The sequence below is a fragment of the Sus scrofa genome, chromosome 6, assembly GCF_054392235.1.
Source record: "Sus scrofa isolate SSC_HxYL_T2T_F1_AM1 chromosome 6, Sscrofa_HxYL_maternal_Yorkshire_Landrace_v2.0, whole genome shotgun sequence".
NCBI classification, from domain to species: Eukaryota; Metazoa; Chordata; class Mammalia; order Artiodactyla; family Suidae; genus Sus; species Sus scrofa.
In genome coordinates this window covers 84,407,490-84,422,790 of record NC_139388.1, presented here as the reverse complement: position 1 = coordinate 84,422,790, position 15,301 = coordinate 84,407,490, and the positions used below count along the sequence as shown (strand labels likewise).

Genomic DNA, 15,301 nt, shown 5'->3' with positions numbered 1-15,301 from the left:
GGCCAGGGATCGAACCCGCAAACTCATGGTTCCTAGTTGGATTCGTTAACCACTGAGCCACGATAAGAACTCCTTGAGGATGGCTTCTGTGGGACAGGTTGGAACAGGCAACTGGGGATGGTTGTAGGTGGAGGGAATGGTCCTTCCTGGGATAGGTCTGAAGAGGGCGGTGCTCTGCCCAGGCCAGGTGAGGGCTGAAAAGGTCAGAATGAGGTCACCCCGAACTTCTTGGTGGGAATGTCTGGGAAAGTGTTCCCTGGATCACTGAGGGCTTCAGAAACGCAACTGATTTGGGAACTGAGCAATCAGACCCCTGAAGGCATCCAGTTATTCACCAATCCTCTGCCAAAGGGACTCTGGAGACTGGGTTTCAGACTAGTTTTGCCACGAGCCTTCCCTGAGTCCTTGGGGACATCCCATCCCCTCTCCAGGCCTCTGTCTCCCCTTCTATAACGTGAGTGGGTCATTTCAAAGGCCCTCAGACTCAGATATTTCTGAACCTCTCCTCTTAGTCCCAAGCCAGGCCTGGAGCTTCCTGAGCTGAGAATTGAGAGTGATCCCACCTAAGAATTCAGGCTGCCTGAGTCCCAAGCCCTCTTCCTAGGCAGCCCAGGGACCAGTTCAGGCCTCAGGGCCCGTTTCTCTGTGGTTCTGAATCTCAGGCCCAGTCCCTTCTTGCTGGAGTTCTCCTGTTTCCTTGGAAATATGAGGACCAAGAGCAACTCAGAATGTGGAATGGAGCTGACCTTGAAATAATGCAGAACCCAGAGGTCTGCATGGTTCTGTGGCTCTTGGAGGAGGTGGCCTGCTGTGGCCTAGCCCTATGGCCAGGCAGAGAAGCTGGCAAGCCTGAATAGCCACGAGATCACTACGATGGTCGCAGGGCAAGGAGGAAGGAAGAAGGAATCACCGGAGCCCTAGCCCATTGAATTCGCCCCCACTGTTATTCCATCCCTGGAGGATGAGGAGGTCCTCCCAGGCCCAAAGCTCAACAGTGCAGCACACTCTTCTCTGGCTCTTGTGCCCCTTCCTTCTCAAGGGAGAAGACTTTGGCCTTGGTCTGATGGGTCCCCAGGCTCCCGGTGACACCTTCCCCAGGCAAACATTCACAGGAATGCAGCTCGTAGGGATCCATGTTGGCCCAGCTCAAGAGAGAGTTCAAGAGTATCCTGACTTCTAAAACCTCTCCCTGGCCACTCAAAGCCAACCCCTTCTTGCCCTCGGCCCACATATATGTCAGAGTCATTTCTGACTCTCCTGAAGATGCCCAGCTTTAAAATAGTCCACTTCCCCCTAATCAGAGGAGAAGCCCTCGCCTAGGACCCTGTTCTTGGGGTCTCCAGTATCTAGCTGGGCTCTGGCTCACCAGAGGGGCTCAATTATTATATCGGTATTGATTACAAGACTTTGTGCCCAATAGATGCTCTGTAACCTGAACTCCTGTTTTCTTAAGAGTAATTGCAGTGGGATTCCCATTGTGGCTCAGCAGGTGAAGAACCTGACAGTGTCTCCCTGAGGATTCAGGTTTGATCCCTGGCCTCCCTCTGTGGGTTAAGGATCCAACATTGCTGCAAGCTGCGGCATAAGTGGCTGATGCAGCTCAGATCTGTCATTGCTGTGGCTGTGGTGTAAGCCGGTAGCTGCAGCTCCTTCGATTCAACCCCTCGCCTGGGAACTTCCACAGGCTGCAGGTGCGGCCGCAAAAAAAGAAAAAAGAAAAAAAAAAAAGGAATAATTACAGTGTCTTGCCTATAATGGTTGTTCAATAGCTAATAATATTAATCATAATGGCCAACATTTATTAAGATCTTAAATATACACCAGGCATTGTTTTAAGCGCTTTGTGCATATAAATTCATTTAATCCTCTCATTAATCTTTTAAGGACGAATTGTCCTTATTATATAAATGTATAAAAGAGGAAACCAAGGCACAGAGAGGTCGGGTATAAATGATTAGGATGGTAATGGTTACAATCACAGAACACAGTGGCTCTTCCCAAAAAGGTTGACTTTTCATTGACAAGAACTATATGCTGAGGAGTTCCTGTTGTGGTGCAGTGGTTAACGAATCTGACTAGGAACCATGAGGTTGCAGGTTCGATCCCTGCCCTTGCTCAGTGGGTTAACGATCCAGCGTTGCCGTGAGCTGTGGTGTAGGTTGCAGACGCGGCTCGGATCCCGTGTTGCTGTGGCTCCGGCGTAGGCCGGTGGCTACAGCTCCGATTCAACCCCTAGCCTGGGAACCTCCATATGCCGCGGGAGTGGCCCAAGAAATAGCAACAACAACAACAACAAAAAAAGACAAAAGACAAAAAAAAAAAAAAAAGAATCCAACATTGCCATGAGCTGTGGTCTAGGTCATAGACGTGGCTCGGATCCCGCATTGCTGTGGCTGTGGTGTAAGCAGCAACAGCTCTGATTAGACCCTTAGCCTGGGAACCTCCATATGCTGTGGGAGCGGCCCTAGAAAAAGGCAAAAAGACAAAAAAAAAAAAAAAAAAGAACTATATGCTGAGTAGACATTCAATAATTATAATTGTCTTCATGATTACGATATCTTGCAAGTAGTAGGTGCTCAGCAAATCATACAGTGGGTGCTCAATGAATGGTAGAGGTCATTACAGAGTAAAGCACACAGTAGGTGCTCAAATGAAGTTTGAAGGTTGAGGACTAGATGGTACCTTTAAGGGATAGGCTCTTTGCACTTTGAATGGAAAGGGCTGAGGAGCAGAACCCTGAAGTGGAATCAGGTCTGTTACTCAGGGTAGGAACTTGCAGCTCAGGATTCTCTTCCACCAATTGCTCAGCACAAGCGCAGAGAAAATATGGCTCTTAGCTGGAGAAGGCCCTGTGCTCTGTGTGGCCATGCAGAGGCCACAGGAAGCCCCCCATGTCCACGGTTCAAGCCATGCATCTACAGACTCCACGTAAACAGGAAGCAGCATACCGGCTGCAGAACAATGCCACGGCCTGCTGCATTGTCCACCTGTTGTATAGAAGCAGCCTAGGTGTCCCTGTAGCTGAGGGTGGCTGGGGAAAGTCCTTCGTGCCTGCAGACGTATGTCAGCATTTACCGAGCACCCACACTGTGTGTTAGGCATGCTGCCAAGGCCTGAAACAGAGGCTAGCAGCCCTTCGCTCCTTGTGAAGCTAGGTTTACTCCCCCATTTTACAGAGCAGGAAACTGAGGCTCAGAGAGAGAAAGTGACACTCTCAAGCTCCTGCAGCTGCTAAGCAGCAGAGCTGGGATTCCACCCCAGAGCTCTGCCCCTCAGTCAATGCCCCTTCCATTGAGAATGCAGTTTTTTTTCCTTAGAATTCATTGAACAAACTCCAAGAGAAAGAGGGATAAACCTTGGCCTCCAAAATATGCAGAACTTTAGACAAAGCAAGAATGGTGTGTAACCCTGAAGGTTTGGGCGGCCCCCAGCACCGGCATTCTGAACAGGGCAGCATTAACCTGAAATATGCCCTTCCCAGAAACAGTCAACAAAGGGAGAAATTTTCTCATAAGCCACCAGTGGTCTCAACTGCCTGAGTCCACTGATCCCTGCTTCCTTTGGGAACACCGAGTATACGTACCTGATAGTAAAACCCCTTCTGTGTATTTAAAACCATCTGATGAGGCCCTTTTCAGACAGATAATTTGACATCATGAGTCTATGATTCTAGAAAATAAATGCAGCTCTTTGTATGGCCAAGGTGTGTGTTGAAGAGACACACTCCTTCTGTTCCCCTCCCTCAACCTTTTCTCATCTCTGAACCCTCTGGGCCTGAGCCCAAGCCCACCCCACCTCTTCATTCCTGAGACTCACTGTATCCATTCCTGTCTTTTCTGCCTACACGTGACTGGTCCTACCGCCTGTACATAGGACACAGAAAAGTAGGAGTGAGAGACACCTTCCCGCCAACCGCACCCACAGGGTTGTCTTTTCTTTCCTTTTCTTTTCTTTTCTTTTCTTTTCTTTTTTTGTCATTTTAGAGCCGCACCTGTGGCATATGGAGGTTCCCAGGCTTGGGGTCTAATCAGAGCTGTAGCTGCCAGCCCATGCCAGATTCACAGCAATGCCAGATCCGAGCCACGTCTTCGACCTACACCATAGCTCATGGCAATGCCAGATCCTTAACCCACTGAGCGAGGCCAGGGATCAAACCTGCAACCTCATAGTTCCTGGTCGGATTCGTTTCCTCTGAGCCACGTCGGGAACTCCAGAGCCCTCTTTTTAAGTTGAAATCTCAGGAGTTCCCTTCATGGCTCAGCAGAAATGAATCTGACTCATGTCCATGAGAATGCAAGTTCAGTCCCTGGCCTTGCCCAGTGGGTTAAGAATCCAATATTGCCATGAGCTGTGGTGTAGGTCACAGACCTGGCTCGGATCTGGCGTTGCTGTGACTGTGGCGTAGGCCGGCAGCTACGGCTTTGATTCGACCCCTAGCCTGGGAACCTCCATATGCCGCGGGTGCAGCCTTAGAAAGACAGAAAAAAAAAGTTGAAATCTCATCTCAGGAGAGGCAAGGAGCCTTAGCTATGTGCTATGTCCCACTTGGTACCACCATTTTTGGCAAACTCTTTAACAGCCTCCTGGGCCCCTCCCAACAGGGCAGGAATTTCTCCTGAACAATTGAACAAAGCCGGGAACTAGAGGGAGAAGGCACAGGACATTCCAAAAGGATTTCTCTCAAGCTCCAAAAGACAACATGTGGGAACACAGCAGAAGGCGCATAGCCCAGCAAAGAAAACCATGAAAGGGATGGGAAATCTACTCAGGAGGAAGGGCAGTGCAGGCTGGAGGAAGGAACAAGGGGCCGGGGGCAGGAGGCCGGAGTGGGAGGCCTGATTCACTCATGACCCTGCAGAGGCCACCCCACCTCTCTGGCCTCAGCTTTGTGGTCCTTAAAAACTAAGAGGACTGTAAAAATAAACACAGAGGTGCATTCGTGTCAGCTCATAGCGATGCTTTATGAATCCCAGAGACCCGGAGGCAGCCCAGATATCCAAGGATAGGATAGGGTTAATGAATGAAGGGTGTGGAGGAGACATGAGACCAAGCAGTTATTAGAGACGTTATGTGCAAAGTCAATTGGACTGCTATTCAAAGTCGCTGGCCCACACGACGCGAACAATCACCATCTGCAATAAAGAGCTTGTACCAGAATGTAAAGCCATGCGCTGCTTCCAAAACGGACCAAGTATTCCGAGAAAAACGAGTGTCAGCTGAGCTAAACAGAGTGCTGACTGACACAGTTGATTTACACCCTGAGCAAGCGTCTTATCTCGTCGCAGACTGGTAATACACAGTTCAGGGGCTGGCACTGGGCCACCGAGCCATTTTTAAGTGGCCCTGGTCTTGACTGACACACAGAATGGTGTTTATGAAAATGTGAAGTGAGGAGAGCGGGACGTGCAATCCCTAGCATATGCTGATCACAGGAGGGAAAGGGCCCATGTGTGCAGTGACAAAGGAAGGAAAAAAAAAAAAAGAGCATTTATGGAGCTCCGACAACGCCCCCCCCCCCCCAGCAGTCGTCTATAGCTGAAGCAGGGGCGTGTGGGAAGGAATGTGTGGGGGTGTATGGAGGCCCTAAGAATTCCAGCCTGACTGGAGGGGTGTGGTGGGGGTGCGGGGGCTCGAGTGATGAATTCAAATTACAGAGACCATTTATGGTCAGCTCAGGAGCCAGGCTCTGGGGCTGGATTTTCAGAGTGAGTGATGAGAAACACCAGTCTAGCGAGCTATTAAAAGGGTTTTCCAAAAATCAAGTGGGTTCCTTCTCAAATATGCTGCGGAGTGCTGGATGAAACAGAGGTGGACAGGCCACTTTACTGGAGGCCCGCTCAGAAACTTTCCTGCGCTGGTGTTCCTTGAGATGACCAAGTGTGGGGAAGAGGACAGGGTTCCCAAACTTCTTGGCCAGGGAACCCCCTTGCCAAGGAGCATCTTAGAGGACAGGTGACCCATGAGGCACAGCATGGGAACACTCCCCCGGGCCCAGGGCCCCAAGGTGGAAGCTCAGCCAAAAAGCAGTTGATGATGATGAGGGGTGGTGGGAATACTAGGAGGGCCAGAGGTCTCAAACCCAGGGCCATTTTCAGAAGACTCGCCCTTCTGGGCAGAGTTGAGAACAACCCAGCAGGAAGCAGAATTTGGGATGGTTGAGGATGTGGAGTCAGACAGACATGGACGTGAATCTGGGCTCTACCACGTACCAACTGTGTGATGTACACCACTCGTGTCATCCCCTGGGCCTCAGTTTCCTTGTCTGAAAAGGGTGATAATAAAATACACTCACTTACCTATTGCCTAGGACTGTGATCCATGGAGATTCTTTTTTTTTTTTTTTTTTTTTTTTGGTCTTCCATGGCATATGGAAGTTCCCAGGCTAGGGGTCAAATCAGAACTACAGCCGCCAGCTTATGCTAACGCTACAGCCATGTCAGATCCGAGCCGTGTCTGTGACCTATACCACAGCTCAAGACAACACCGCATCCTTAACCCACTGAGCGGGGCCAGGGATTGAACCTTCGTCCTCATGGATACTAACTGGGTTCGTTACCACTGAGCCATAACAGGAGCGCCATATGAGATTCAATGTTGATCAGACTGTGAGGGGAGTTTATCTTTGCCCCAGTGCAAATCAGACAGGGAACACTTATGCCTCACGTCGTGCTTGAACCAGCTTGCTCTTTCATTCGAGTAACATTACTCAAAAGTGCCACCTCTGCCAGGCACTGTGCTCTTCACCGAGGACACGGCTGGGAACAAGGCAGAAACCAGATAGTCACACTCTGGCCTTCATTAGGCCTCTTTATATGGAACGATCTTCAAAATTATTGCCACTGTCAAAACTGTCAAGAGAGAGAAGCACAGGGGAGAGAGAGTATGGGAAAGACAGGATCCAGCCCAGAGGGTCAGGGAGGCTTCTAGGGTGTCATGGGGTTTGAGCTGAATCTTAAAGACAGTGGGGTCGGTGTTGGGTGAGAACAGCACTTGAAAGGAACAGCATGTGCAAAGACCATGCTGGGGGAGGCATGTGGCTAGAGAGCTGGGCTGGATTGTACCCCCCCGGGCTTACGTGCTTCCCTCCCTCTCCATGAACTTTCAGGGCTGGCTGAGAATGGTCTCCTTCCTCCTCCTCTTCCTCGTCTCCACATCGTCTGTTTGTTCCCTCTCCTCCACCCTTACTCCCTTTCACACCAATTTCCTGTTCCACATTCTCACTCAAGTGCCTACCCTCACCCTGCTAGCATTTGTTTTCCCACGCAGGCATTGGAACCCTTGTGCGCAACAGATGTTTACTTTCATTACTGAATGAATGCAGGGTACAACTAGCCCCAATGGAGCCTTTGGTCATATTATCAAAAGGCATCCCCTCTCTGCAGATGTAGCACTACAGCAAGGCCCCCTTGGCTTCATACCCTTGTTCAGTGAACAACCTGCCCAACCGAGCACTGCAGCCATGAATGAAAGAATGGACAAAGGAGGTGCGTGAGATTCTCAGAGGCAGAGAGATTTGGAGCAGGAATGGAAGCCAGGTGACCCCGAGTCCTGTCAATTATGTAGTGGCAGACAGGTGACCCACCCAAACTCTGGATACTGGCTCCTGAAATCCGTCACCTCCTGTGTCTCAGAAGACAAATTATTTCGCTGCTCTTATCTATCCAAACCCTGGAAGTCTCCCTTTATCTAAGGAATCTTGTGCGAGACTTAAACTGCTTCTCTCCCAAAGAGCGTGACCAGCACCCTGAGCTATGAGTACGTACAGTGCCATCACAGGCGCCTCCCGGCTCAGCTGGAGTCTGGAAGGTCTGGCCTCTGCTCCTCTTCTAAGCCATATGAGGAGATAGCCAGTCCCTAGACAAAGCAACTTGAGAACATTTACTAAAGATATCAAGGACTGCAAAATAAAACAGAGCCGGCCAAATCCCTTAGTAGGAAGGAAAGGATGCAGAATAAATAGGGGGGTGACCAATCATCAGGGTAGGTGGAGTTCCTCTGGAACTTTCTCGACCGGCCATATTTCCTGCCCTCCACGTCAGCCCAGCTCCTTCCGGTCTCCAGTCAGCTTTCCCATCTCTTTCCCCAACCCCTTTTAGGAAGCAAGACTTATAGCTCAGATTTAGTCTTAACCAAACATCTACAAAGGGTTGCTTGTTCTCCGTTTCCTTTGCTTACGAGCGAATCATCCATGAAGCCAAGGCTCTGGGACTTAAAGAGCCCGAAGTTGGGAACAGACACCAAGGCAGCTCACAAAATGCGATTTGTCATGGATGCTGACCCTCCACAGATAGGCAAGGCCTTGGAAAAATCCTGCCACCAAGCTGGCCACCTGCCAGCTCTGAAGTCAGTAGAGTTTTGTAGCCTTCCTCATCAGACAGGGCGTTCCCAAGGGCAAGGTTGTACTCCCCCCATCAGACAGCGGATCCTTGGGGCTGGGGCTACCTCTGGCCTTCAAACAGAGAGCAACTTTGAAGGCAAAGTATGCTCCTCCAACTGCCTGAAGCCAGAGTTGTGTCTCTCTCTGCAGACTGGGAGCTCACCCCAAAACAGGAGTAAGAGAAATGGCTACTGCTTATTTAGTGCTTACCCATGTGCCCCGATTTGTGCTTTAAAAAAAATAAATGGATTAATTCATTTTCATCCTCATAACAATGCTGTGATGGAGGTCTTAGCATTACTCTGCTTGATGATGAATAGAGACAGGGGAGAGTGGAATAATTTGCTCCGGATTGCCCAACGAGGTGGGAGAGCCAGGATTCTCCATCAGATTGAGAACAGCATAAGAACGGAGACTAATCCTCCCCCTTCCCTCCATCAGATTAGGGGTTCACCAAGGGCCAAGAGCAGCATCCCTCCTCTGTCACCCCTGTCCTCCTGTCTGGAGCAGAAACAGACTTTATTCAGTCTGGCATGTGGATTGGGGCCAGGGAGTGGGCTGAACCACTGTGGAGGTAGTTCAAGCCCCTTTACAGCTCTGAGCTGGTTCTCTAGATACACCCCACAGGGTGGAGAAGAACCCGGTCTTTGGGAGATGGGGTGTTTATCTGGGATGGGAGTCAGGATTCCAGTATTTTCTTAATCCCTCAGGTGCCAGTCAAGCTGCCAGTGTTTTCATCTCCGAGATGGGAGGCTCCACAGTGCCTGGGAGTCTGCAGGCCCCTATCACAGGGAACATGCCTTCCGGAGCCGGGCCTGGTGCCGCCCAGTTAGCTGGGCATTTCCTTCTGTCCACAGCTCACCTCACTCCTGGCTGCAAACCCAGCCGTGAGTCTCTGGAACCTAGCAACTCTCATAGGAAACAATGGAAACTTCAGTTTTGATCCTTCCCCCTGTATCATTACTCAAAAGTTTTCTTCCAAGTGACACACACACACACACCAGTTTTCTCTCCACCCATCAGCCTGGGCTGCCCTGGAAACTTTCAGGCAGAAAGGAGACCACAACCCCAGGGAGGCCTGGTAGTGTGGCCGTGCATGCTGTTTCTGGGTCTGTGTCATCAGGGGTTGTGATTTACCGTCCAAGCATCTGTGACTGAGGCTTTGGCAGTGTCTGTGTCTGGGCCTAGGTGTGTGAGTCCGTGTGTCTCTAAGCAGTGGTGCTGTAACTTGTGTGAATCAAAGTTGGTCTATGGATTTGTGTGCATAGGGGGTAATTCAGCTCAGTATTGGGTCCCCAGTGTAAGGCAATGTGGTCAGTGTGTGAGAAAATGTAAAAAGGCAGGTGCTATGCTGGTAAGAATTGGCCTCTGTGTGAGCGGGGAGCGCCTGTAGGGAATCTGAGCATGAAAATGGCCTTATGCTTTGTATATTGGCATTCGTATAGGTTAGTGTGTGAAAATGTGATTATGAACATGAGCGGCAGAGTGTGTGTGTGCGCGTGTGTAAGTTGTGTCCACTGCATCACCTATAGAGGTAAAGGTGTACAAGGGATAGAATGATCTTTTGAGTCAATGAGGACTGTTAGTTTACGAAATTTGGGTGAAAGACTGCGAGCATGTGCAGAGCGTTCACGGGCAGTGGATGAGCGTTAGAGCGTGAAACTTGTGAATGTGCAGGTGATCTTGTGAGCCAAAGTTGGCATGAGCGTGTGTGACCGTGTCCGTGTGATCGCGTGCTATTCTGGAGGGACCTGGAGAAAGGCCCACGTGAGTCACGTCTGCGAAGTGTGAAAGGGTGTGAGAAAGGATTTAGGGGTCCACACATGGGTCGGGGGCGTGCGGGAGAGCCGTGAGCATGGAGGGAGGGAGGTCCCACGCGCAGGGACCCGGCCCCCCGTCCGATCCCACACTCCAGGCCGGGTTTGGCCGGGAACCGGGCTGGGCCGCGGCCCACACAGAGGGGGCCGATGGCCCAGACAAAGGCCGCCTTGGCTGTGCGGCAGGCTGGAGAGAGTGGAGCCCTCGGTCCGGGGGCGGGCCTGGGGGCGGGGCCTGGCGCCCGGGGCGGGGAGACCCGGGGGCGGGGTCTTGCCCTCGCGGGGGCGGGGCGGGAGGCCGCGGGGGCGGGGCGGGCAGCAGCAGGAGGGGCGGGGGGTGGCGGGAGCGGGCCGCGCCGTCCCGAGAAGTCCGCAGGCTGGCGAGCCGGCGGCTGCGGGCGGGCTCCGAGCGAGCGAGTGAGCGGAGCGGGCCGGGCCATGGGGCGGCGGGCGGCGGGCGCGCTGCTGCTGGCGCTGCTGCTACAAGGGCGGCTGCTCGCGGTGAGTGTGCGGGGCGGAGGGGCGGGAGGCACCCCGGGCCCCGCTCGCCGTGCCCGCCAACTTGGCGGGGGCGCCGAGGCTGCGCGGCCGGGAATCTGGCCCGGGACGGCGGCGCCCGCCAGCGACCCCGGGCTGCCAAGAGGCCAGCGCCACCCTCCGCCGTGGGGCTGTCCGGAGGGGCGCCCAGGGAACCCTGCGTGGGGCCGGGGGCGGGGCCGGCCCTCGTGGGAGCCCGTGGGTCGTCCGGCCACGTTGCTGGGTCTCCGAGTCGCGCTGGGCATGGCCTGGCCTGCCATTCCTGGGGGCCAGGCGGAGAAACTTCGAGCTGGGTGGGAACTTGGCAGGGAGAGGACACGCCTTTCTGTGCCAACTTGGAACAGGAGCGCTCGATGGTAATGGGGACCCTACCAGTCCTCACTGGAACTTTATGGAGAGGTCTGTCCCCTTGGGGAGCTGGTCACCAGGCAGGCATAAGTAAAGAACCATTCTGGATACAACTGAGTCTTGTGTGGAACACCCACGGGCCCTGGAGTCGCACAGCCCAGGAACTGAATCAATCCCTGCTCTTCACTGAGCAATTGTGTGACCTCGGGCAAGTTGTTAACTTCTCTGAGACCAGCCCACATGCCTGGGGGAAACTCAAAATGCGTAGCTTCAAAGTGCAGGACTGGGTGGAGTACTTGTAGAAGTGGCGGTGTGGACCCCTGTTTGTGGTGGACACTCAGTGGATCTGTTTCCCCAGAGTTCTTCTTCCCAGGTCCTCAGGGTGCAGGAGAGGCCTGCCCCTTACAGCCCAGTCCCCTGCTCTGAGCTTGGATGGGCCCATGCTGAGGGAAAGAGAACACTTGGCCAGGAGAGGCTCAGAAGACTCAGTGAACTCCAGAAGGGCAGGGCGGGGTCACTGGGCAGGGCACTTGGGGCACATGTGGATGGGGGCACATCTGGGGAGCTGGGCCTGTGTGGTGAACCACAGAGCCACCCCCAGCCTCTCTCAGGTGGTCCTGGGCTGTCCCTGCCCCTTGGTCTCAGAGCCAAGAGAGGGACTTTTCTAAGCTGGCCAGTGTTTGCGCAGTGACTGACTCCCTGTCCTCGCCTTGCCGGCTCCCTCTCACCTCTGGCCTCCTGAGTCAGATGTGACCCCTCACCTCTCTTGCCCCACCCACCCAGCACCTCTCCTCCCCCAGTCCCCATGGGGCAGTTTCCCTCCTTCTCTGTCTCAGCCTCTCACCCCAACACATCCAGCAGGGCCCATCTGGTTGCTCACCAGTCTTGACCTGCACTTGTAGCTCCCAATACTGATCTTTACTTTTCCAGAAAGTGGGGCACCAACTTAGCACCTGGAACGTCCTCCTTTTCTGACCCTGACCCAGCTCTGCCCCGATCAGGGGTTCTACCTCTACCTTGACAGGAGGGGGAAGGAGCTGTTTGCTGTGTGCGGGAGGAATTTCCACAGAAACTCCCGGATTGCAGCCAGTCCCCATTCATTCGTTCTTTCGCCACATCTTTGAGCAGCCTTCCATGACAGCGTGTGGGAGTTCAGGGTTCATTCATTCAGTAGATACTAGCTAAGCACCTACTGTGCACCGTGCACCCAGCCAGCACCGGGGGCTTATGAGTGAGGAGAACAGGCCCTGTCTGTGCTTGCCCAGCACCAAGATGGGAAAACAGAAAGCTCTGATCCTGTGGGATTCCGGGCTCCTCAGCAACCACATGGGTCTTCATGGTCCCGCTCATGGCTGAGAGTGGAAGGATTGGAAGGAGCTTGACTTCTGGAGTCTCAAGGACCGAAGTTTGAATCCCAGCTCTGCCTTTTCTTAGCTGGGGCAAGTTCCCTTCTCTGAACCTCAGTTTCCACATCTGTAAAATGGGCATGAGACGTTCGTGGGAAGTTTTCAGTGGCAGCAGGGTCCTAGCCCGGCGCCCTAGCCAGCCTTGGGCCCCTCCTTGCCTGCTGCCTTTGATCTCTTCTGCCCTCCAGTTCATGTCCATCAGCCCGTGGTGGGTATGTGAGGGTAGAACACCAGGGGAGGGTAAGATGGTCCTTAGGGAGCTCAAGACCTCAGCGGGGGCAGGAGACAGAGGGAACAGTGGTCTGTGATTGAGTGTGGGAGTAATTTCAGATCAGGGGAGGTGGGGGGAGGTTGTTGGGGGAGGGGGCCAGGCCTGGGTGACTCAGGGCCTGCTGTGGCCTGCTGACCCCTTTCTTCCTGCTGGGGCCTTGGGCTTCCTTTCGGGGGGCCAGCCCTGCCAAGAGACAGGATTCTTGAGGTTGATTAAGGTGTTTTCCAAGGCTGAGGAGGGAAGTCACCGAGATACCTGTTTCCTGCCTCGGCTGGATTTCCTTGCTGGGGAGGCTGTGGGCGGTTGCGGAGGCACCGCCCCTTCCCTCAGGGCAGTGTTAGCTCAGCCCTCCCCTTGACAAAACTGGCTGCCCAGTCCACCCCCCTGCTCCATACCTGTGCTAGGAGGGCATTCATTGTGAGTGCCCTGGGAATTTCCAGAAGGAAGGTGCGGGTCTGCAGAGGGAGGCGGAGGCTGGCAGGAGCAGAGCTGGATGCCCCCCACCCCCAGGCCCTAGCTGAGCTGCTTGTGTCTGGGGAACCCTGGCCCCCGATGGCTTGGCCTGGGCCTGTTCTCAGGCTCGGCGCAGGCAAGTTGGGATCTGCGGGCCTGACGCCTGGCCTGGGAGATGGGTGGTAGGAAGATGGCAGAAGGTGGACGGGGTTTAGGGCTTGGGGTGGTGGGGAGGGCAGTCTTGGGGTGTGGATGGTCCACATTTACCCACTGCCTGCTGTCTGCCAGGCGTGACATTTCTCATGAACCCTCGCGTGTCGTCCCCTCCCTCTGGACCTCCCTGCGTTTCTCCACCTTGCTCACAGTCAGACCCCAGCCCCTGATTTGGCCCACAAGGCCCTCCTGATCTGGCCTCCCCGGATCCCTCTCACGTCTCTCCTCCTGCCCCCGTGCCCCTTACTTGCTCGCTCCAGCCACACTGGTCTTTGTTTCTGAACGCTGCCAGGCACACTCCCACCTTAAGACCTTTGCATCTGCTGTTCCTTCCGCCTAGAACACTTGTCCCCCAGATACCTTGGTGATCCTCTCTCCCTTCCCTCAGGCCCCGACTACTCTGCCCAGCAGTTTCAGTGTTCCCCGTTTACGGCTTTGTTTTCTTCTTGTCCCTGTCACTCTGACATGTATTTATTCACTTCTTTATCTCCCACACCCCCTGCCCCTGTTTAAGCTCCATGCGAGCAGGACCTTTTGTGCTTCTGTTCACTGCCGCTGTATCCCTAACACCTGGCAGCTAGTACGTGCTCAGTAAATATGTCCATTGCATGAACTCAGCTATCGCTACTTGTATGGTCCCCATTCTCTAAGCAGAGTAGGTCGAGGCACAGAGAGATGGCAGAACTTGCCCAGCGACTCACATACACTGTTCGGTGGCACCATGAGCCAGGCTTTGAAGCCACACAAGCTTCTCCCCACTCTGCCTGCATCCTGTGTGCTTGTAGAAGGCAGGCGATAGATGTTGATAACTTGTCATCACTAACGCTGATAGATGGATTCAGGTCCTAGGTGGTTCAGGAGTGATCACAGGCAAGGAATAGCACGGGGTTTGCCTTTGGGACACTGACATTCAGGATAGGTGTGTTCGAGTGTCCACGAGGCCTCCTGGGGACACCTGCCCTGGTGGGAGCCTAGAAAAGCTTAACTCTAGGGCAGTCATGTGTAGGATTGATTACCTGTTTGTTTTGTAGGTTTGTTCATTAATTGCTCCATCAAGAGACCCTATAGACAACTGAATTAATAGGGTGGCTTTAAGGCCCCAGTGGGCCAGGCTGGGCCCTACCCTGGGTGGGGAGTGACTGGCAGAACAGCTTGCCATCCTGCATGGAGCCTTCTCTGGGTTCCCCTGGCTCTTCCCTGGGGGCTGAAGGTTTAGGGTGAGTCTGCAGAGGCTTTAGGGCTGCCTGGACTTAGGGCCGGTCTCGGGAGGGAGGGTGAGGGGGCCGCCCAAGATGTGGAAAGATCTGGAGCGATGATTCAGAAGCCGCTTGGAGGCCAGACATGTGGGTTCTGGACCCTCAGACCACTTGGGGTATATGCGGGAAGTACTCCCAGCTGTGAGGACTCAGGCTGGGGGCGGGGGCAGGGGCGAGCCCACTGTCCTTCCTTCCAGGGCCCACCCTGGCCTTCCCCCCATCTCACCCCTGCCAGGAAGGGGGAGGTTAGACGGAGGGTCCCCGCCCAGCTGGAATGTTGCCCCGACCCTTGGCCTCTGTGGCCCTGCTGCCCCCTCCTGTTTGCAGGGCCTGGCTGGGGCCTGCTGGCCGCCCCAGCTCCCAGAGCTGGCTGACTGAAACCCAGAAGAATGTGTGGAACTCGCTTCGCGGGGAGCCGCCAGCTTCACTGCCCAGCCTGGTGGTGTTGGGTCCATGTCAATAGCGGCCTTGAGAAGGGAGTGGCTCGTGGCTGCTGGGGGTGGATGGGCCAGGGGCACCGCCATGAAACTCCCAGGAACAAGGCGGCTCTTTGAGGCCCAGGAATGTGGGGCCTCAAGTCTCAGCCACCCCTAGTACCCCCCCTTTCTCCGATGCCCATCTGT

The 15,301-nt window shown here is 54.1% G+C and overlaps 1 protein-coding gene across 23 annotated transcripts in view; it reads left to right on the top strand.

Annotated features, from left to right (window-relative positions):
• Positions 1–10,557: 10,557 nt before the first annotated feature.
• Positions 10,558–15,301, top strand: part of HSPG2 (heparan sulfate proteoglycan 2) — a 108,664-nt gene continuing 103,920 nt past the window's right edge. For all 23 annotated transcript variants that reach the window (XM_021095496.2, XM_021095495.2, XM_084963234.1 and 20 more), the window contains exon 1: positions 10,558–10,695. In XM_021095496.2, coding sequence (XP_020951155.2) covers positions 10,633–10,695 — 63 coding nt within the window. In that variant the 5' untranslated portion in view covers positions 10,558–10,632. The remainder of the gene's footprint in view (positions 10,696–15,301) is intronic.